Source organism: Coloeus monedula, assembly GCF_965178545.1.
Source record: "Coloeus monedula genome assembly, chromosome: 3".
Taxonomy (NCBI): domain Eukaryota; kingdom Metazoa; phylum Chordata; class Aves; order Passeriformes; family Corvidae; genus Coloeus; species Coloeus monedula.
Genome location: NC_138783.1, coordinates 17,488,265 through 17,509,461, shown reverse-complemented (window position 1 = coordinate 17,509,461; position 21,197 = coordinate 17,488,265). Strand labels below are relative to the sequence as shown.

The window sequence follows — 21,197 nt, the reverse complement described above, 5'->3', positions numbered from 1 at the left end:
GCAAAACATCAAGAATGAAAGGAACCCAAAAACTGAACTAGGAAACAAAGTATCAGTTAGTTCATAATGATGTAATATCCTCTGACATAACTAATTCCACATGCTAAACTGAGTCTGACTTTCACATGCCATAGGCATGTATCACTTCATTTTCAGCCTTCAGTTGTCATTGGTCAGAATCAGGATCATTTCACACTACCAACATTTGCAACAAACCGTAAGTTTATAGGCAGCAGTATTAAGATACCCTTCTGTTGTCTTGAAAAGTTCTTTCCTCTCCCAGGATACAGCGTTCTCAGCATGAATCACTTTGGCCATGGTTAAGGACCAGAGTCTTCCATGTGCCTCTGATCTTCAAAGAAGAAGAAAGACTCTGGTTAATATACACAGACGCTCAGGGTTCACCACAAAAACATCTGGATGCATTCTGAATCAACACATAGATGGAAATACAGTGGCAGTCTATACAATACAAACTGTGAAGACACAGCTAAGAGTTGTTTCACTCATTCTCACATACCTGTCAAATACAGTTTGCTGCAGGCTAGCTGTACTACTCAGAGTACTGAACTCCTCATATGTGATGTGCATCTCTTCTAACATATGAAGATATTCCAGAAGCAAATAAGGAGGATTCTCCAATTCTTCAATCCATTGTAATGAGTACAGGAGTTCTGCAACTAATTAAACAACAGCTGTTGTTTATAAATGACTACTGACTTGCATAAGCAGGAAGTCTCAGGTCAAGTTTTTGTTGGTTTTTTTTAATATGTTCTTAATGCATTAAGGATACTATTTTTACATGCAATCTCAGGCGCTTCAGAGCATGAACTGCATATTTGCCATTGTATCATAACATACAAGAAAAAAAAGGCTACAGTAATCTATTCTAGATATTCAAGAAATTTTAAAGCAAATTAAGCATGATATGACTCCTCTCTGTTCTCCCCCTTTTTTTAATATATATTTCTTGCAGGCAAGGCAATCAATATCTAAGTCCAGAAGAAAACCAAGCAAATTTGGTAAGAGCTAGCATGCAGTTCCTTCATTAGCTTACAAAGACCAACATTAAACAATTACACTTTTCATCATGGTGAGATTTTTGGAGATGTAATTTTTAATTTGATAATGCTGCATTTAATTTGAGCATTCTAAAATAAAAGGATTACACCTCATGGAATTAAGAAAAATTGTTGTCCCAAACTATCTTTACATAATGGTTAAACCCTCAAGGGAGGGATACAGTTCTTATTGCCCACTCATGCCAGTGCACAGTCTGTTTTGGCAATGAACAAATCTGAAGTTCATCAAAAATTCATACTTCTCCCAGTTGAAAGTTCTGTTGTGATAGGATGTATATAACCAAAAGAGGTCCAGGAATATAAACACTACATTTGTGCACACTTTTAAAGGAGACCTGAACAAAAAAAAAAAATAAAGAGCAACAAAAGGTAAAAGGATAATTTCTCATACCTGTATGCCAAACTTTAACTATGCATTTCTAATTTTCAATTCAGGTTACAACTACTACAAAATCAGATTCCTTTAAGTTTTACCATTGTAACTTACTTATATTATCAATTTTCTTTCTTTCAGCATCATCATTTCCATGGACTACACCATTTTTCAATTGAAGTAGTACCATTTTACTTAATAAGGCTGAAGTACACAGATGGCCTGGAAGTTTTGTTGTGCCACACAGCTTGACACTTGATCCCAGAGGTTCACAATTCATACTAAGCCTTCCTTCCAAAAGAGGCTTGTGCATCCACTGTAACATGTGCATAAAAAGAGTTTGAAAAAATACTTTTATCTGTTTAACCTTGAAAATTCAGAATTATTAAGAAATAACCATGTGTCATGGGTTAGCATAGGTATGGAAGTGATTCTCTTGCAAAGACGTGCTTACAGCTTCCTCTGTGACCTGACAGAACCTATCAACTGGCTAGTTTGAATACTGGCAACTTTTTAAGCCACTTAAAGAGCTTGACACACCTCTGTGGTCCACATTTAAGAATGAACAAACCCTGGGAAAGCTCTCTCTTGCTTCCGGCCTTGGGACAGTTAACTGGGGGGGGGCTGTGCGGCCCAGTGGGACCGGGTCGGGTCGGCCATGGCGCGGCCCTGTTCCATCCGCGACCCTCTCCCCACAGCCCTGCCCTGTGCAGGCAGCCCCTGGTGCGGCTGGGGCTCATGTGAGACCGCTGCTCCGCTGTCCAGCAAAGATCATGTGACCAACAGCAATAAGCAAACTCCAGCTGCAGGGCCTGGGTGAGATTAACACTTTTTTTTAGTGCTGTAAATTTCCTCCAGAACAGATGAAGCCTGCAGACATTAATCCTCTTCCGAGTCTGAGGAAGAGGGAAGGTGAAGAAAACACCATAGAGACACCAAAGTCAGTGAAGAAGGAAGAGCTGAAACCCTGAGGGAGGAGAAAGAGCAGATGCTTAAAGCTGAAATTCTGTTGTAAACCTGTGGTGGTGATGGACTATGATATATCAGAGTACCCGCTGTAATTTCATGAAAGCATGGGGGGGTTGGAGCATTCAAACTGTACTTGTCAGCAAAAGTACCTCTGCTGAAACAAGCAAATGCTGAAGCAGCTGTAATTTGATGAGAAGTTTGAACAGGGAGAGATGGAAGTGATGAGGACTTGCTCCAAATCGGAAGGACAAGACCTCTGTTCCTAGAGATACTCCCAGAGATAGTCCTAGAGATGAAGATGATGAGGAGCCTTTTGCTCCCAGGAAAGGAGGAGGGCCTCTATTCCTAGAGATGAAGATGCTCCCAGAGATGGATGAAGAGAACCTTTGTTTTTGAACAGCTCAACCTTAAAATGGTACCCCAGTAGCTCAAGATTGGACCCCAGAAAGCAGTTGTGGGAAAAGCTGTAAGTCGGGGGAAGGGACTCTCACATGCGAGCAGAGAACCAACCCGGGCAGCTGTCTTGTGCTACTGAAGCCATGAGAGAACTTCTTGTGGAGATGTCTCCATAGCATGAGCAAGAGAGACTCCTCTCCCTAAGTGAACTGAACAAGGTTATTATGGAAGTGGTAAACTGACTGAACATCTCAAGGGTTGTCTTTTTACATTGTCAGTGGGAGAAGGGAAAAAGGTGGGGGAAGGAGAAGTGTTCTGAAGGTTTGGTCTGATTTTTTCTTTCTTTTAGGTCTGTTAATAAACTTCTTTATATTCTTTTAAGTTTTGTGCCTGCTTTGCATTCTCCTAATTCTTATCTCACAGAAGGTAAATAAGTAAGTAATGAGTATTTTGGACCAAACCACTACACCATGAAACATACACATTGACAACAAAAGCACAGTGGTGAGGATGACCCACTCCAGTGTATTAAAAACCTAATTGCAAAGCAGCAATTTGGAACTGCACTGATGCCTCAGAAACAAACACATTTCTTTACAACTCTACATATTTTACAAGAAATTCTAGGGCTACTGAAGACTGGTGGCTGGACAGGAAATTTATGTCCTTCCCCACTCTCTACTTTATGTCAGCATTTTGTTGATAGCACAGCACGTTCCTCTGCAGAAACTGGTGTCTTTCACAAAATTCATCTTTATGAAGAATTAACTTAGACATAAGAACATCTTCATAATATAAACTCTGTCAGATAAAATTCCTGAATTGTAAAGCAAGTTGCTGGTGTTCCATGCAGAAGAGGTAATTTCATGAATTTTGATTTTTGGGTCCATAAATACAGAGATTTTGTCCTCTTTATGGACAGAGGCTGAAAAGAACCTCTGCACAAACATGTGGTATTCATAAGTGCAGTCTTCCAGTCAAAAGGAAGAATGCTTACCACCCTAGGGGACAGAGGCTTGAGGAAAGATTGACCACCCTGTGCAATCCATTATCATTTCCATACCTCAGAGCACAGAGACTCATGCAATTTCCCCCACTCAGTTTTGTTTGGTGTGACATGCTCATCATAAGCTCTCACAAGATATCCAGATTGTCCATCAGCTTCCATGAGCTTCAACAACAGATCACTGACTGCAGAAATCAAAACCTGAAGACTGAGAAAAGGAGAAAATGCTGCAAACAAGTTTGGCACTATTCACTAACAGCCACCTGCAAATTTTCCACTGATACAATGCTCCATACATGCTGTACCAGGGGTGGTTTTAAGTTCTGCTCTACCCACTGCCTCCAACAGGCTGAAAAGTCTCTCAGTAATACAGATGTCAATTAAGTAAAGGCTAGTATAGCACTGATCCTGGTTTGTTTTGGAGAACGACACATTATGGAACAGACATGTGCATCCTAATTACCTTTTAACGTCCAAGGAGGAAGACTGAACTTGGTTCTTGACCCACAGGGCAGCTTTAAGCAAAAAGGTGCTCTGTTTCTGAGTGCTCTGAAGCTGATGCACAAGTGAATTTACACCAGACATCCAAGTGTGTTTTAATTTGCATACAAGTAAATCTATTGTAGGGAAAAGAAAAAAGAAAACAAAACAACAACAAATGGATGAGCAAAACCACCACACACAGGTAAACTCTAATTACAACCTACAGCACACAGCAACATGTCTAAAGATCCTACAGTAGGAAAACAATTCTCTTTTCTGTGGTTACATGCAAAAATTATCAGGGGCACACACACAGCTTTCTTGTTGCAGAGCAGTTTTAAATAAACTCTGACACACAGGTAAGATTTAATTTAATTGAGAATAACGTTGATGTTCCTGTTTTCTGCTACCATATGTCCATACGGTCTTTAAAACCACAGATCTTTCTACCCAAATACTGAACATTCACAACATCAAGAGTCATTTATAAAGCAGCAGTGGTTTCCAAGCTAGTACTGTCTTACTTCACTTCTATGACAACACTAAAACATTGTATTTATTTGTATTAATGTCAGTAAATGCATGTACCAAATTAACACTCTCAAATTATGCATTTGAAGAATATAAATCAGGATCTCAGCCTGAACATGAGACACAATGTCTTGGGGTGACTTTATGATGTGTATCCCATATTGCTGCCCTATGCCCAGAAATTAATTTTGTGCCTTTCTATGCCTTTAAACTGAGCCTGAGAGGGGGGCGGAAAAACTGAGCAAAACTTCTTCAAAGCAGTTTGCAGCTTGTTCAAGGTCCCACAGAGATAGAGACGGCTCTCTGTGTTCAGCTGCGGCTGGAGAGTGAGAGCGGAGGGATGCACCCGGCTTGCTTTTCTTTCCAGACAGCTTTCAGCAGTTTTTTTTCCTCAGCTCCTTTTCCTTCGGAGACCTGAACTTTTGTCTTCCTGGGACTTTGGGTTTTTTTCCCTTTTCTCTGCTGGACAGTTTCAACATCAGAATACACTGGGAGGACTTTCCACCGAGGCCTTGGCCCTGGAGGTGGGCCCACCACCCTGTCCCAACTCCAAGGAGGGGGAGAGAGAGAGACTACAGAGGGACTCTGAAATTTTCCCAAGTTTCTCTCAGCAGAGCAAGAGGTTTTATTATTTAGCATCATAATCCCTTTTCCTGTGTGTTTGTTAAATAAATAGTTTTTATCTCTTTCACTTTCCTTTGAGGAAAATTTATTTTTTCCTGAACCTGGTGGGGGAGAGGTGGTTGTAGTCTGCCTCAGAGGATATATTTTTAGATTTGGCCAAACCGGAACACACTGGTAGAGAGAGGCATGGATCACAATTTATCTGGGCAACTTGGCCAATAAAAATGGTTTCAGAATAAATACATGTTATCTGTAATGAAGCGATTGCACATATTTTTTCATAGATGCCCCAGACTACAAAATGAACAAAAAATGTTCATTTGTTTTGTTTCATAGACTTTAAATAACTTCTGTAACACTCCAAAAAGTGTGCAGTATCACAGCCTCCAAGTCAGCTGATACTAATATCAAACTTCAAAATCCTTATAAAGATGCACAGGACTTGATGCTTAGCAGTAACTATGGGCACTGTAAATGAAAAGACAGATTTTTATGTCAGTTACAGCTGCAAATGCTTCATGTATGTGAACTCAGTATTCTATCACATGATTCTGTTTCATGAAAAGGAAGAATTTAAATGTAATCATCACCTATGAAAAAGCTCGGCTGAAGTTCTTTTTCCAGATTACCTGTCAAGTGTGTTGCATCCTGCCTCTGAGCACACAGCTGGAAGATGGTAAGGAGCAAGTCTTCTGAGGATGGCATCAGCAAACACCCTTTCACTGAGCTGAAAAAGCTTGAGGCCACATCGCAGATGAAAGATACTGATGGTTCAGTATTTCCAGCTTCAGAAAGATCCTTTGCTTTAGACAGAGCTGCTTGAAGTTTATCAATAATCCTTTCAACAAAAGTTTCACCAATCAGTGATTCTATTGGGCAGAGGAAAAAGACAGTATGCTTTGAATACTTGATGAACATGACCATGCAAAGATGTCATATTAATATGGACCAATTTGATTCCTATTTACTAATTTTGAATTCAAAATAAAGTGCAAAGCAGTTTCAGTCTAATGGATCCCTAAACTCTCTTATTTCACAGACACCAGCCAACATTTCACACTGCCAAGTATGTTTTCTCGAAACCAGCTGAAGCAGCTTTGAAAAAGGTATATAAAATAGAGCAAGTGCAGAGTAATCCCTCCCCTTTTATTCCTTCCTAGCTTCTGGCATCCAACTGAGCCCAAGATTTCACTGGACTATTGCATATAGCCATGAACATGCTTAGTTCCTTTTTCATGGGATACAAGCAAGCCAATTCCATTTATCCTCAAACTCCACAGTATTCTGTGGCAATGAGTTCCATTATTTAATTATAAACTGTATGAAGAAGTGTACTTTTCTCATCTCTCAAGACTGCTATCTAAGCATCTGTTAGAAACTCAGGTCCTTCCACTGAAAGAAACAATGACAAATTTCTCACTATTTTCATTTTCTATACAAATGATGCTCATAAGCACAACCCCATCCCTAATCACTTCCACTACAACCTGACCAATTCAAGTCTGTTTTCTTGCCCCTACAAGCAGAAGCCACTGTTCGTCTAACCATCCCTGCCAGATTTCTTTGGGCATATTCTAATTCTATTAAACATTTTTCAAAAGCATATAGGTGAACAAGAATATTGCAGCGACCAAAACTACATGCAGTATTCCAGATACTGACTACATATTCAGTGTATTTACTACATGCTACAATAATTTTCATTTGTCCTCTGTTTTTTTTACAGCAGCTCCTAATAACCTGTATTACTCCTTTTTTACTGCTTTTTTATAACCTGTCACTTACAGGGAAACACCACAATGACTGCAGATCGCTTTAGAGTTTTACCAGCTCAGAGCCTATCATTGAATTGATACAGTCACAACTGTGTTCTTCCCATGTATACTTGTAATACTTATTGGCTTTGGATTTCTTTTGTAATCTTTTGTATCAGTTAAGCATTCAGTATCACAACACACTGCTACGGGTCTGTGAAGTTTCAGGTCTGATTACCATTAATAATTTATCAGAAACAATTATCTTCCTTTCAGTATTTATCCTTTTTCCCCTTTAATTCCTATCATCATAGGCTACTGATCCAGGAAAGGCTTGTCTATTTCCTCCGTGACAATTTACCTTAAAAAACTTATAAGAGATCTCATTAAAAAAATCCATTTGGAAGTTCACATACCCTATTTCTTGAATGACTTGAATGACTAAGTCAAGAACCACCATAGCTCCTCAAAATCTCTTAGGCTTTATCCAATATGAATTAAAAACAGGTCACCCAGCACCCAGCAGAAAATGAACTCAGGAGTGCCTCCAGCTCTAGAGTCAAAAAGCAAAGTCACTGGACGATCAGCCCTAGAAGATTACTGCCTCACAAGCACATTTGTTGGACTCTCTATGGAGAGAGGAAACAGGTTTTCCTGATGGTCCTTTACATCAAAAGTTCCAGTAACAGAAAAAACAATCTTAGGACACCTTCAGGATGCCTTGTCTAAGAACATCCACCACGGAGAGTTGCCTGTGTGCATCTTTGAAACTTGAAAGCACCATTAATGTGCACAGCATCCACTGACACTGAAACATGTCACCTCAGGGATTAAAGCAAATGCTGAGTTTATGTGGAAAAAATGAAGAAAGCTGAACTCCCCTGGAAGTCTGTATCAGATATGAAAAATGCAAGGAATAAATTAAATAGGATGCTATTAATAAAAAAAATCAGATCACATACACATCATAAGAGCACACACAGAGTTTTTAAAAGACATGAAACTAAATGGAAATGGCCCAAAACAATTCAAAGGTCCTGTAACAAGGCATTACTAAAACACACATAGGCCCATAACAATTGACTTTGTATTCTAGTTTTGAAGGCAAATTTCACACAGTATGGTTTAAAAATTCATATTATTTTACAGCACATCAGCTAATAGATCAAGCTTACTTAAAATTTTCTTCAACTTTTCAAAACTTGCAAATCTGAATCTTCTCTTTAAATACTGCCCACATTTAGCAATGTGGACCAAAAAAATGGCAGTTGCTACAAGTTAGTGTTTATAAAATTAAATTGGATGTAGTAAACTGGCTCAGGTATAAAAAAAGCCCAAAACAAAGAAATAAAAACCCCAACAAAAACCAACCAATCAACAAAAAACTACCAGGAGAAAGCCTAAATGCTCTACATGAAGTATTCTGGAAGATCCCAAATTCCTTTCAACCTTACGCAAAGTCCAAGTGCAACATTTACACTTCACAAACTCCAAGGATTACATATGCTCACCACTTTTAACATGCTGCGACAACACCAAGCTCAGGAGGGTCCACCTTTCTGAAGAGGCTGATTCTGATGAGGCTGCTCTAGGTTTTAAACCCAGGTGACACAGATCATCTGCCAGCATTACTAGTCTTTCTCCAAGCGTCTCTCCTTTCAGCCAGTCAGAGACTAAGGAAAGTTTCGTTGTGCTTGAGCATGCCTGGATCATAAGAAAAAAATTCCAAGAACCTTTTGACGGTATAGAATAATAGAATGGTTTGGGTTGGAAGGGACCTTAAAGATCATCTTCCAAGTTCCAATTTAAGTACCAACCCCCTGCCATGGGCAGGGACACTTTCCACTAGATCTGGTTGCTCCAAGCCCCAACCAACCTGGCCTTGAACACTCCCAGGGATGGGGCAGCCACAGCTTCTCTGGGTAACCTGTTATTAACTTTTATTACTAAGTGTAAGATTAATATGTCAAACTTGCATACGCAGAGTAGGAACTATATCATCTGCCACAAACAGTCCTTAAATTTTATATCTGCAACAACACCCCCAACTTTCTTTTTGTCAGAGACAGCAACTTATGGCTGGGTCAGATCTCTACTGCAGAGTGAAATAAGTCACCTTCTGAAAATGCTTCCATTACCTTTGTCCTCCAACTACAGAGCCCAGGAAATTCCTACACATGAATTAGAAAAATAACTTCTGGATGACCAGGTTGGCTGAAATAAAATCTATTTACAACATAAAAATACTGTTTACAGCACCTGAACTTCTTTAAGAAGAAATAGAAGGTCACAAATTAAAAACATTATTTTGCTGATGAGCCACTGTAAGTTACAAAATCATAAAAACTGAATATTCCTAAAATATACAGCATATGTGAGGGAAGATCCTGTGGTCTGTGCACTGGACTGTAAGTCGTGCTATGAGTTTTTGTCCAAAAGTTTGTCATACACTTCCTATTTCATCCCATGCAATCACTTAAATGTCAGTTTGTCAACATTCAATGTGAAAAAATGTAATACTACCTTTTCCTCATAAGCACCTTGTAAAGATGATGACATAAATAATCATTTAAATTATTGGTCTAACCCCCAGCTCCATTCTCTCCAGCTTAGAAGAGATGATCAACAAATCAGGAATCCCTCTGGCTCAAAAAGCAAGCTGACCAAAACCAGAAGGGACAAATACTCTTTTGTTTTGACATCATCATTTCATTTTTAAGATGGTTTCCAGATTTAAGTGCATTTAAAACAAACACTACTCTGAAACTGTAAGATTTTCAAACTATGGAAATTATCACTACAAACACATGTGAGTCTTAAAGCTAACATCAGAGGATTATTAAAAACTATGCATAACAGGAACAAAAAAAACCTTAAGAGGTACCTTTTGAATTATCTGGAGAAAAATAACCCATTTCAGGTCCATCTGAAAAGAAAAAACAAAATTCCCCAATATTTAATAAAAATCTTTGCTGAACAGGAAGCAATAATGCCATTTTAACTGTTCTGTAGGGTGTAAGTAGAAGCTGCTAAAATTCAGAAACAAAGTTATTGATTATATCATTTTTGTCTTCCAAATATTTTTCTACAGCAAAATAAGGGACTGTATTTATACAAAAGGCTACCATAGACTACTGTAAAAGTACACTGTATAAAGAAGCAAGAGGAGAGAAATTCTGATGTTGCTTTTTAAAAAGTATTTATACCCTACAGAAAGGGACAGAACCTTTCACACCAACACTATCATGTCAAACTTTCCGAAAACTACCTTCCTTATGCTGAACTTAACCCAAATTCATGTAGAATTATCTTCCATGTGACAGTGCCAAAGGAAGATTATTAATGAACCACAGCCCACAAGAACAGTAATGACTTTGATAAAAATTAATAACATAATGTACAAGTCATACCTTTGCTAAATCATCAAGAATGACTTTCCTTTCATCATTATTGTTGCAACAATGAAGTACACTGTATAAAATATCAACCAGGAAATGGGTGTCTTTTCTCCAATCTTCTTTCAGCCAAGGTATTAAATTCATATACAGAAATTGTACAGCTGGACTTCGGTTATGAGCTTTCATTTCATTTTGGGATTCAGCCTGAGCAGGGCTTACATCATTTCCCTGCTCTAAAAGTACTTGGAAAACTCTGTTTGAGGAAAAAGAGTTGAGCAGGGCAGAGAGAAATTTCAAATGCAGTTCTGACTTCTGTTCATTGACATACACAATGCTCAGCTCAGCAAGGTTGCAGACTAAGTTCTCTAGAGGTTCTTTCCTTAGACGTGACGTTTGCTGCAATTCAGCCTGAATTTCAGAGTCACCATTTCTCATTTCCGTGAGCTTTCGATTCTCTGCGTTCCTTTCAGATTCATCCTCATCTGTAAATCGGATTTTGAGAGATTTTCTATTGTTTGGTTTCGTAGCACTCTTTGGATTCTGAAGAATTTCTAGCATACCAGATATGGCAAACAATGATTTCTCATCAGCATCCAACCTATCAACGTGAAGTATACACATTTTTAAAAGATGGTCCCAAAATTCTGACAACAGTTTCTGGAAAAGTTCATCTGTGCCATCATCATTGGAGAGTTCTGCTTTAGCTTCCCAGGAACTCAGCATTTCTGCTATTTGATAAAATAATGGTCCACTTTGTAGCTTGGGCTCCGTAAGTATAGCATTGGTAAAAGGAATTAGCTATAAAGACAAAAAAAAAGTATTAAAGAACAGTGATCCAATTTATAAAATCATTTTATTCCTTATAATGCCAAGAAATTATATAATCTGAAAAGCCTTCTGGAAGCAGTTCTGCAAATATCAGAATTACTTATGCTTGAACACATCACAAAAATATACAGGGTGGGAGGCACTTTTTTCCCTTAAATATAACTTAAATTGCACAGTAAAAGGATGATTTCATAGGAAGAAAAAAAAAACCCTAATTCAGTACCATTACTTTTGTTACATGTTGCTCTCTACAACTCCCTGAAAGGAGGTGAGGACGGATCTCTTCTTCCATGTCTCAAGTGAAAGGATGAGAAGGAATGGCCTTAAATCGCAGCAGGGGAAATTCACACCGGGTATTAGGAAAAAAAAAAATTACTGGAAGTGTGGTCAGGCATTGGAATAAGTTGCCCAGAGAGGTGGTGGAGTCACCACCTCTGGAAGTGCTTAAGAGACGCCTGGATGAGGCACTTGGGGACATGGTCTGGGGGCTATTTTTGTGGTGCTGGGCTGACAGTGGGACTGGATGATCTCAAAGGTCTTTTTCAACCCTGACAATTCTGTGTGGTTTTTTTCATAAAGTCTAGAGAAACTCTCAACAGAGAAGTAAATCCTCACATAAAACTCACAATTTTCTTTAATTTTTAATTATTAAATGTACACACAACAATATTCAGTATTTCTGATGAATACCTGGTCACATATAAGCATTTGATGAATTTGGTTTTGGTCATCTTCTTCTCTTTTCTGTAGTACAGCAAAGCACAGACACTCCATAAATGCACTTATAATTGCTGAACTTTCTGAAGGGCTGGCTATTGTCCTCTCACTTGACAATCTGTAAGAGGACACACAGTCAGCTGTGCTTCCAAGAAACCCAGTAGGAATGTCACCAGTGTACCCTCAGTAACGCTGTTCTGATCCAGACAACACCAGTATGAGAATACAGGATCAGAGAATCATTTATAGGAGTCAGATCAAAATAAATTCAATTTAAAAAGTCAATAAACCCAGGCATTTAATAGAACCTACATCAAAATAACTTCTTCATCCAGTCTTAGCATTCAGAAAAAAAATCTATGTAAACAGAGAAACCATATACAGTCAAGCACACTGTCTCATGTTTCAGATGGCTGTCAAAACTCCTTTGCAATCTTACACACACACTACAGAGGTTCAGAAAGCGTCACTTTCTGTCATTACAGGGAAAAAAAAGAAAAAAAAGAAGGAAAAAAAAAGAGGAAAAAAAGAAAAGAGACACCTAAAGACAGTTTCACAAGTTCTGAGTCTGAAAAACTGCTATTTTTTTGATTTTTAATAAATATTAGGTCACACAAATTATCATAGAAATATTACAATCATTTTACTACTGGTAATAAAATTCTATACACTTTTCAATCAAACCCCTACATAACTCTCTTCCCCAAGAGCTCCGCTAATTGCCACACCAACATCAGTCGAGAACTGATTTTTGTTTAAATAAATGAAATTTCAGTACTTCATAAAATAATTTCTATATGCTTTTGAGTACACAATGCACAGGTGCACATTTAAATTACATTTGATAGAAAGTTGGCTTTGAGGTATTTGAAAGACACACAGCAAAAGCAGTTTCCATCGTTTAAAAAGCAGTATCACAAGAATTACAGTTCCTACATAAAGGAAATGTCACTATCACAAGGCTAATCCCCTCTGTAAGAATTACCCACTGGTGAGAAGAACCTGATTCTTAAGAGTCACCCTTAATTATAATTGATTTTCCATTTTCAAACTGGTCATGGAATAAACACAAAGCTTGGACAAGGAAACATAAGAATGCTTCATGTAAGGAAGATGTAATGAAATCAAAGGAAAGCTGAAGATTTAAGACAACACGAATAGCCACAAAGGACTGACTCCAGTTTTGGATATTCAAAAGAATTTTTAAAGTATGATTCTCATTCATCTTGAAATGCCTAAAGATTAGTTTATTTCCAAATGTAAAATAGACTGATTCCAAATAAATAAATTTGTGGTCCATACCCTTGAACTATAGAGCTGAAAAAAACTCTGAAGTATTCCAGCTTCGGTTCCACAATGTCAGGAGGCACCTTGCTAATGAAGGGCAGGAGGTTTGGGTAGATAACAGTGGCTAATCCTCGCCCACCTTCTCGAAGCACTGTCCAGAGCTTTGGCAGAACTCCTTTTTTGGCATTTACATGACTCCAACAGCCCTACAGAAAGAAACTCACTTACTATAAATTAAACAACAATATGTTGCCTCAGAAGAACTCCCAAGCTAGGCATTTAACCTACCTCCCTGTATTATAACTGAAACAAGTTATTGTGAAATTTAAATTCTGTTAAGTTACTCACTTGCCAGTATTCTTTAAAATCACTTTCTCCCTATTTCGGTTTGTGAATTTAAGAAGTTAACATGATAAAACTATTTCTGCATCGTTTAAAATCAATTGACCTTCCTTGTTAGCCAACTGCAATTAAAGGTTTCTCTTTAATAATGCTTTCATGATGCTTCATAGAAATCACTATTTAATTAGACCTGTATTTAATTTTAAGTTCTCATTATCAAGACCAACCAATAACTGACTTTACAAGTATTACTAACTTCAAAACTCTCTTCTAACATTTTCTGACGGTTAGAAGATGCTTTGGCACTTTCCCCTCCCTAAAATTTTTTGTCACCTGATATATTTTATTTCTTATAACATTTCTTAATAGTTCAAGCTACCTATATTTATAACAACCTGAACAAAGACTGTTTAGGGGCTTTTCTTCATGAAAACTTGTTACAGTTCATTCCAGCAGTTGCAAAAGGGATCTGCAGTATTAAACCCTCAAAGCATCCCAGTCTATGGCAACACCTCATCCTGCTAACAAATGCAAAGCTGGTGTTTCACTTAAAATTTGAAAAAAATAAAAAGCTATAGAACCTTTATATTTGAAGGGGAAACAAACTAACCAAAAACACACTGCAGGTCATTTTTGTAACTGTCTTTAACAAAGAAAAAGGTTTTAAGCACTATTTGACTTACTAGTAACTACATTTAATGAAAGGGTTTCAGGTTAATTAAATTAAATTCATAACACAACTCTAATTTTCAGATTTGCTAGACACGATATATTTGAAAGTTACACTGCAAGAAGGAGGATGCAGCCTTATGGAGTTCCTGTTATTAATCATAAAGAAAACCCAGACAAGCCTGTCTTCCTAATTCTACACGGAGAACAACACCACTTAGCGAAAAGTTAAATTTGATGAAAGTATCTGCCCCTTAGGCTTCCCACATTACCTCAATAGTGGTGATAGTATAAAGCACTGCTTCCCAAAGAGCAGGACACACCACTGCATCACTGTCATCAATGCTGAGAAGAACAGCAGGACAAACTCTTGGTGCTTCAGCTCTCACCACCTCAGGCAAATGCTGGCAAAAAGCAGAAATCAGCTCAAAGAAAGCTGAGCGAACCTGACAGAGGCCACAGAAGAAAAAACACAATTTGTCACTACATGTAGTTTGTAAAACTCCTTTTAAATTCAACAACACCTTACAACATGCCATCCCCATACTTTATCCTATTAACAAAGGTTAAAATATTATTAAAAACGAAGAAAAACAAAGCAGTTATTCAACAGTCTTATCAAATATTTTAATATAATTTGTTTAGTGATAAAAAGCTTATCAAAAGTTGTATTTTTATATACTTCTCAAAAGGCATTTTTTCCCAAAAGCAACTTAAAACTTTTAAACAAAATACTATTGCATGAATTCATCACTCTATGCACTGCTGGTCTTGACAGACTAAAGACTAGTAACATGGTTTAAAAAATGAAAATCCCAAGGCACTAAGAACACATGCTGTGAGCTGACAGACTTTGTACCTTATACATGAATTTTTATTTTTGGCAAATTGCCAAAAAGTAAATCATGATAATCTGAAAATAAAAATTTAGCTTACTGGACAAATTTACAAGCAATATTGTCTATATTGAGTTTGGGGGGTTTTTAACATTAAGTCTGGTCAGATATTAGTCCTACATCAAAAAGATTTATAATTATGTAAACTGAACAGCCTCTTTAGCCTTTCTGGAATCTACCTAGAAACCAGAAGGCTGTTTCAAACCTAAGCAAAGTACAAATTTCATAGCTGTAGAATTCAAGTAACTAATACTTCCTTAGGTGAAGTGCATTACCTTTTACAAAAACCAAGCAAAATAAAGAAGAAATTTAAAAGTCACCTGTGATACGCTGTGTTTGCTGTATTTCCAAAATTTGTTTTGGGACAGAAGTGACATTAACTTCTCCTCCAATGAATGCATCTCTTTCTTTGGCAACATGCTGAGCAACTTTTTTAAAGCTAACAAGGAACAGGTCAGAATCCGGAAAAATTTGGCTTCCCTTTCTTCTTCTGGTACAGTTCTCAGAAAGCAAAACAAACAAAAAAGTTAAAGTGAACCGCAAATAAACCAGCAGGCATCCCATGTTTTTCTTAACAAAACTGTATTCAATTCTTTTGTGTTGTTCTTTTGATTTCAGGTGACAGCAATGTTCCATAGGTTCTAAATTACATTATAAAGTGTTAGAAAAGAAAGAGTTTCAAGTCATCTCATCTTCCAGCTACTCACAAATGCTATTCTTAAAAGAGCTGAAACAAGAATTAGACAACTGATAATACTTTCAAAACCATTTATACTTAAGTTCCAAACAAAGTTGCTGGGATCTGGACTCAAATATTCTGTCTCTTGAAACAAAACTAAAATCACTACCTCCAGGGACAGAGAACCCAATACAGACCAAGATTTAAGGACTTAAATATACATTAAAGCAGGCAGACATACTGAGGGTCACTGAGTGTATCAGCTGTTTCTTTCAGAAGGTGATCTTGAAGTACCTATGGGGGAAAAAACAATACATATAAACATGAAGAAATATGTGAACAATACAGTCCATACATTATTTAGAGACAGCCCTACAATAAAATTCCACAACCTCTGAGTTGTCTTTCTAGTATTTTTAGACATGCTAGTAAACATGCTAGAAAAGAATTTGATTCATGCTGAACATAGTAGCTGTGGTACTGTTTGAATTAAGTCTTCATAATACTTAGTAAATTACAGCCCTATGCCAATGTGCCCCTGCTAAAAAGAAGCCAAACTGAGGCAAATCAAAATAGTCAGGTTTGCATATGATCGGCCAGCAATGCAACCTTTTACCTTTTTTTAATTCAGTCAATTCCGTATCATATCTGACTGGCAGAAGAGTATAAACCTTGGTCAGAACTAAACTTGTAGATGCTGAAACACTGCTCAGCATTCTTCATCCCTTGTTCACTGCAGCTAAACTACTCCAGCATCATTACTCCCTCTGTCAGCAACATTATGTGTTGACTGAGCATCATTACATGGGAATGCACACAAGGAAATTCACTAGTCATTCCTCTGGTTCCAGTCATTCTCATCTCAAGTCCAAAAAAACAGATGTATTTTTTCTCTGCATTCTTTATTATTTTTCTTTTTTATATTTCCTTACAGAAGAAATTCTTCCCTGTGACGGTGACGGTACCCTGGCACAGGCTGCCCAGAGAAGCTGTGGCTGCCCCAGCCCTTGGAAGTGTTTAAGGCCAGGCTGGACAGGGCTTGGACCAACCTGGTCTAGTGGAAGGTGTCCCTGCCCATGGCAGGGGGTGGAACATGAACCTTTTGGAAGCCCCTTCCAATCCAAACCGTTCTATGATTCTCTTCACAGGAGCAAAGTTTCAGGTGAGAAAGAAATTTAACCGTGAAGAATAGATGGGGGAATAGAAGTTTACATATACAAAGCCTTAAAGAAATATAAAACTATAAACTCACATTGAGAATTTCATCCTTACAGAATACTAAGGCTTCAGGTTGTTTGCTTGAAGGAAAAGCTTTTTCAAAAGCTACTTTTGCAGCAGAAGCAGCAGGGGAGTAAGTGTCACACTGAGCAATCAGCCAGTAACCCATGATAGTTTTTAAGTAAGGAGCTAAGTGTTTTTTTACTTTAAGAATCAGTTGCTCGAAAGATTGCTGAGTTGCTTCTCGAACACGACGATCATGATCCTGTTAAACAAAAAAAGAAAGAAGAGTAAGAGAAAGGTTTATTGGTTTAAGAAATGTACCTTTGATTTCAGGTACTTCAAAGCAAAAGGGGTGATTAAAAAGCCATGTTTGCAGTTAACTGGATTTGAAACATAAATTTGAGAATACACACCACCAACAAAGAAGTTTTGGTATCCCAAGGTATGGGGAGAGTCCTAATTTAGTAGCATCACACTCCCAAAGTGCTGTACACTCAGAACTGTAACCTTTCTCTGATATCCCTAACTACAGTTTTTGTTTCCAATTTATACAAACACTTTACAGACAGAGAAGAGGCAGGAGAAACAGGAAGCCTTGAACACATCTTTTGAATTAGAACTACCATAAAGCTGTGTGTCATTATCCTTTATTTGCATATGAATTTACAACATCATGATATTCTACACTCTTGACTCCAGAAAGAAACATTAGTAATTACTCTAATGGGTAAGAATAGTGATTCATTTTGTCCCATATCATGTTTCCAACAGTAGCCATTCCAGAGAGCTTGGAAATACAGTAAATATATAAAAAACCTACTGCTAATCTGGCTACACATGGTCTTTTCATATTTGGGTTTGGGGTTTTCTTTTAGTGTTAAGTCTAGTCAAGTATTAGTCTTAGATCAAGAAGATTAACTGAACAGACTCTCTAGCCTTTCTGGAATCTTTCTGGAATCTTTCTGGAATCTGGAATAAAAGAACTTTTCCTAAGAAGTACAGTACCATCTTTTAAACATAAAGTCTAACAGACCTATCAAGGAAGTACAGCCCAGACATCAACAGTTCAAGATTCCACCCACTGCAAATACTGAAATACATCCAAAAAAAAAAAAGAGCAGTGTTTTCCTTCAACTTGACGTTTGTCCTAGAACAAGTCAGTAATTCCAACAAAGGTAGATAGGTCAACAATGACCACCTCAGAGGTAGTCACAGGAAGTACATGGTAAGTTTTTAATTTAAATACTTCAATACTTACTAGTGAAATTTTACAGTAAATTCTCGGCCAGTAAGGAAGAACGCCTTTAACAACTTCCGCTTCTCTTTCCTTGCACATTGTCCCAAACTCCTGCATAGCCTAAAATCAAAATAACAGGAGCATGACTTAAGAAGTCAGGTAGGTATGTTCTGTGATTTACCAGTCTATATCTGAAACTGCAACTCCCTTTTCCAAAAATCAATTCATTTCTTGCAACTGAGCATCTATAGAGATAACTGCATCATGGAGCTTGCTACAGGTATCCAAGATATCTTCTGGATTGCAGTTCTAGCAAATCCACCAAGGTGAAATTAGTGTTAGTTACATCCTCTTCCACCCTTAAGAAAAGTGTATTATTCTCCAATTAAAAACAAATAAATGAGGGGGGGAAAAAGGATACACGTACTTTTAACTTGGTTGTGATATCCCTTTTAGAAAGTTTTCGCAACACCATTCGGAAATCAGCATCCACAAGGCTGTCTATTTCCTCTGCTCCTTGAATTGCAGGAACATATCCTAGATCACTCTGAGATGTTCCAAAGCCGATAAACCCAGGCACTGTTCCACGTTCTTTGGCAAGGAGCTCTGCAGCTCGGCCACTGCTAGAAGGCTGACAAAAAACAGGGACAGGAGTCAATGATCTATTTCATTTTATTTTGCACATAGCATGCATTTGAAGATATGATCCTATTTATATTGTATAATTAACCTTCTAATTAAAAGAAAGTCTCACAAAGAGAAGTCCACCTGCGCTTTAAACATAGAAATTTGACCTAGAAAATGATTCTTCTCTTTAGGATCAGGCTGAGAAAGTTCAGGCTGATCAGCCTGGAAAAGAAAAGGTTCCAGGGAGCCCTCAGTATCCTTCCAGGGACCCTAAAAGGAAGCTGGAGAGAACTCTTCATCAGGAACTGTAGTGATAGGACAAAGAGGAATGACTTCAAACTGAAACGAAGTAGGTTTAGATTAAATATGAAATTCTTGCCTGTGAGGGAGGTGAATTCCTGGCACAGACTGCCCAGAGAAGCTGTGGCTGCCCCATCCCTGGAAGTGTTCAAGGCCAGGTTGGATGGGGCTTGGAGCAGCCTGATCTAGCAGAAGGCATCCCCACCCATGGCAGGGAGTGGGACCGGATGAGCTTTAAAGTCCCTTCCAAACCCAACATTTCTGAGTCTATTCTATGATTCTGCAAATCAGCATTCTCTTTTCTCATAATGCATGAGTACTTATGGAAAATTTTATTGCTTTTATTGCTTTTATTGCTTCTTACTGCTTTTTTTGCTATACAAAAAAGCCTAACAGAAAACTCCTTCTGCAAGCGAACAATTTATTAAGAAACTATTTATCCTCCTTCACTACTTCTGGTTTTCCTGGTTCTTATCATGGGCCAATACAGCTCCCAGGGAATGCTCCTTGTATCTCTGAACAAATAAAAACACACAGACAAAACAAAGGATTCTCCCACCAACCAAATGGTAAAAAATTATTTAGAGGAATGGAGCAAAAACATGCATATGTAACAAGTATAACAAATACCATCACACAGTTGTGTTTTGGAGCTCAGCACCTCTTCTAGTTTACCCCATTTGCTAGTTGTATCATTCGTTCAGGTTGGTTTCAACCACTCTCTTTTGGAAAGACTGCCCCAAAACTGACTGATGCTTTAATGTCCTCTGGGACATCTTCTAATTTCTAATTAGAAATCTAATCTTTTATTTTCTAATGACAGCAGCAATTTTGTGAGCTTGTGGGGTTTAAATCACCTTTTCTGCATGTGAGCTGTTACAGACACGCTGCTTTGCGTTCCCTAGTCTTCCCTAAATCCAGGGAGGCATTAGGGAACCTGAACACCAGACTTCTCCCACATCCTGAGTGATAGGACAGATGTCACATCACCTCTGGCCTTGTGGCAAGAGTATTCTAAGACTCTGAACAGAAAAACACACCGAATGTACTACCGGTACCTTGCTGAATCTACACCCGCGGTGATTTTGCTGCCCCTCTCCGTACAAATACCACAGCAGCAGCAGTCACACTCCCCTAAAGCACGATTCAGGCCAAGAGGCGCCAGATACCACAACCGGGCCGAAGATCGCGCTGCCCCGCCGTGGGAGCCGGGCTCCGGCGGCCCGTGCCCCCCGCCCAGGGCACCCGGAGGTGCCGGAACCGCGAGGCCCCGAGGCCTGGGCCCGGCCCCGCCACCCTCCTCGGCCCCGCGGGCCGCGCTCACCCGCAGGTTGCCCTTGGTTCGCTGCTTGTTCTTGCCCCCCATGGCGGCGGCGGCACCGGGGCCCGGCCGCAGCCACCGCGGGCAGCGCGACAGTTCCGGGGCGGGGCCCGGCGGCCGCGGGCACCGAGGCGCCGCCAGGGGGCGCGCGGCGCGGGAGGGAACCCGCTTGGTGAGGCCTTAAACTCAACACCATCCTTAGAAATAAAAATAAAATCCATCGATCTTCAACTTCGAGCGGCCTTAGGGAGCCGCGGCGCTCTTGTACACTTACAAGGACTTTGCATTTGGGAAAGTTTCACCCGCGCTTGTCGAATGGCATCGCTGTGAAGTATCCCTACAAAAGGTGTTCCAAGTCCATACTAGAGATCTGAATGTTAGCGATTTTACTGGATGTGTACAGAAACATTAATACAATATTTAATAAAAATATTTAATCCAAAGAAACCAATGTCTG

General features: G+C 38.7%; 1 protein-coding gene across 1 annotated transcript in view; it reads right to left on the bottom strand.

Annotated features, from left to right (window-relative positions):
• Positions 1 to 20,828, bottom strand: part of LTN1 (listerin E3 ubiquitin protein ligase 1) — a 33,322-nt gene extending 12,494 nt beyond the window's left edge. The window contains exons 1-18 of the mRNA XM_082279027.1: positions 20,744 to 20,828; positions 18,920 to 19,123; positions 18,514 to 18,612; positions 17,287 to 17,517; positions 16,276 to 16,328; positions 15,676 to 15,856; positions 14,732 to 14,905; positions 13,464 to 13,654; positions 12,135 to 12,279; positions 10,629 to 11,414; positions 10,103 to 10,144; positions 8,730 to 8,922; positions 6,094 to 6,333; positions 4,290 to 4,443; positions 3,884 to 4,034; positions 1,570 to 1,771; positions 521 to 680; positions 200 to 352 (exon numbers count right to left, since the gene is read on the bottom strand). Of these exons, the coding sequence (XP_082135153.1) occupies positions 200 to 352; positions 521 to 680; positions 1,570 to 1,771; positions 3,884 to 4,034; positions 4,290 to 4,443; positions 6,094 to 6,333; positions 8,730 to 8,922; positions 10,103 to 10,144; positions 10,629 to 11,414; positions 12,135 to 12,279; positions 13,464 to 13,654; positions 14,732 to 14,905; positions 15,676 to 15,856; positions 16,276 to 16,328; positions 17,287 to 17,517; positions 18,514 to 18,612; positions 18,920 to 19,123; positions 20,744 to 20,785 (3,401 nt within the window). The 5' untranslated portion in view covers positions 20,786 to 20,828. The remainder of the gene's footprint in view (positions 1 to 199; positions 353 to 520; positions 681 to 1,569; positions 1,772 to 3,883; positions 4,035 to 4,289; positions 4,444 to 6,093; positions 6,334 to 8,729; positions 8,923 to 10,102; positions 10,145 to 10,628; positions 11,415 to 12,134; positions 12,280 to 13,463; positions 13,655 to 14,731; positions 14,906 to 15,675; positions 15,857 to 16,275; positions 16,329 to 17,286; positions 17,518 to 18,513; positions 18,613 to 18,919; positions 19,124 to 20,743) is intronic.
• Positions 20,829 to 21,197: the final 369 nt, after the last annotated feature.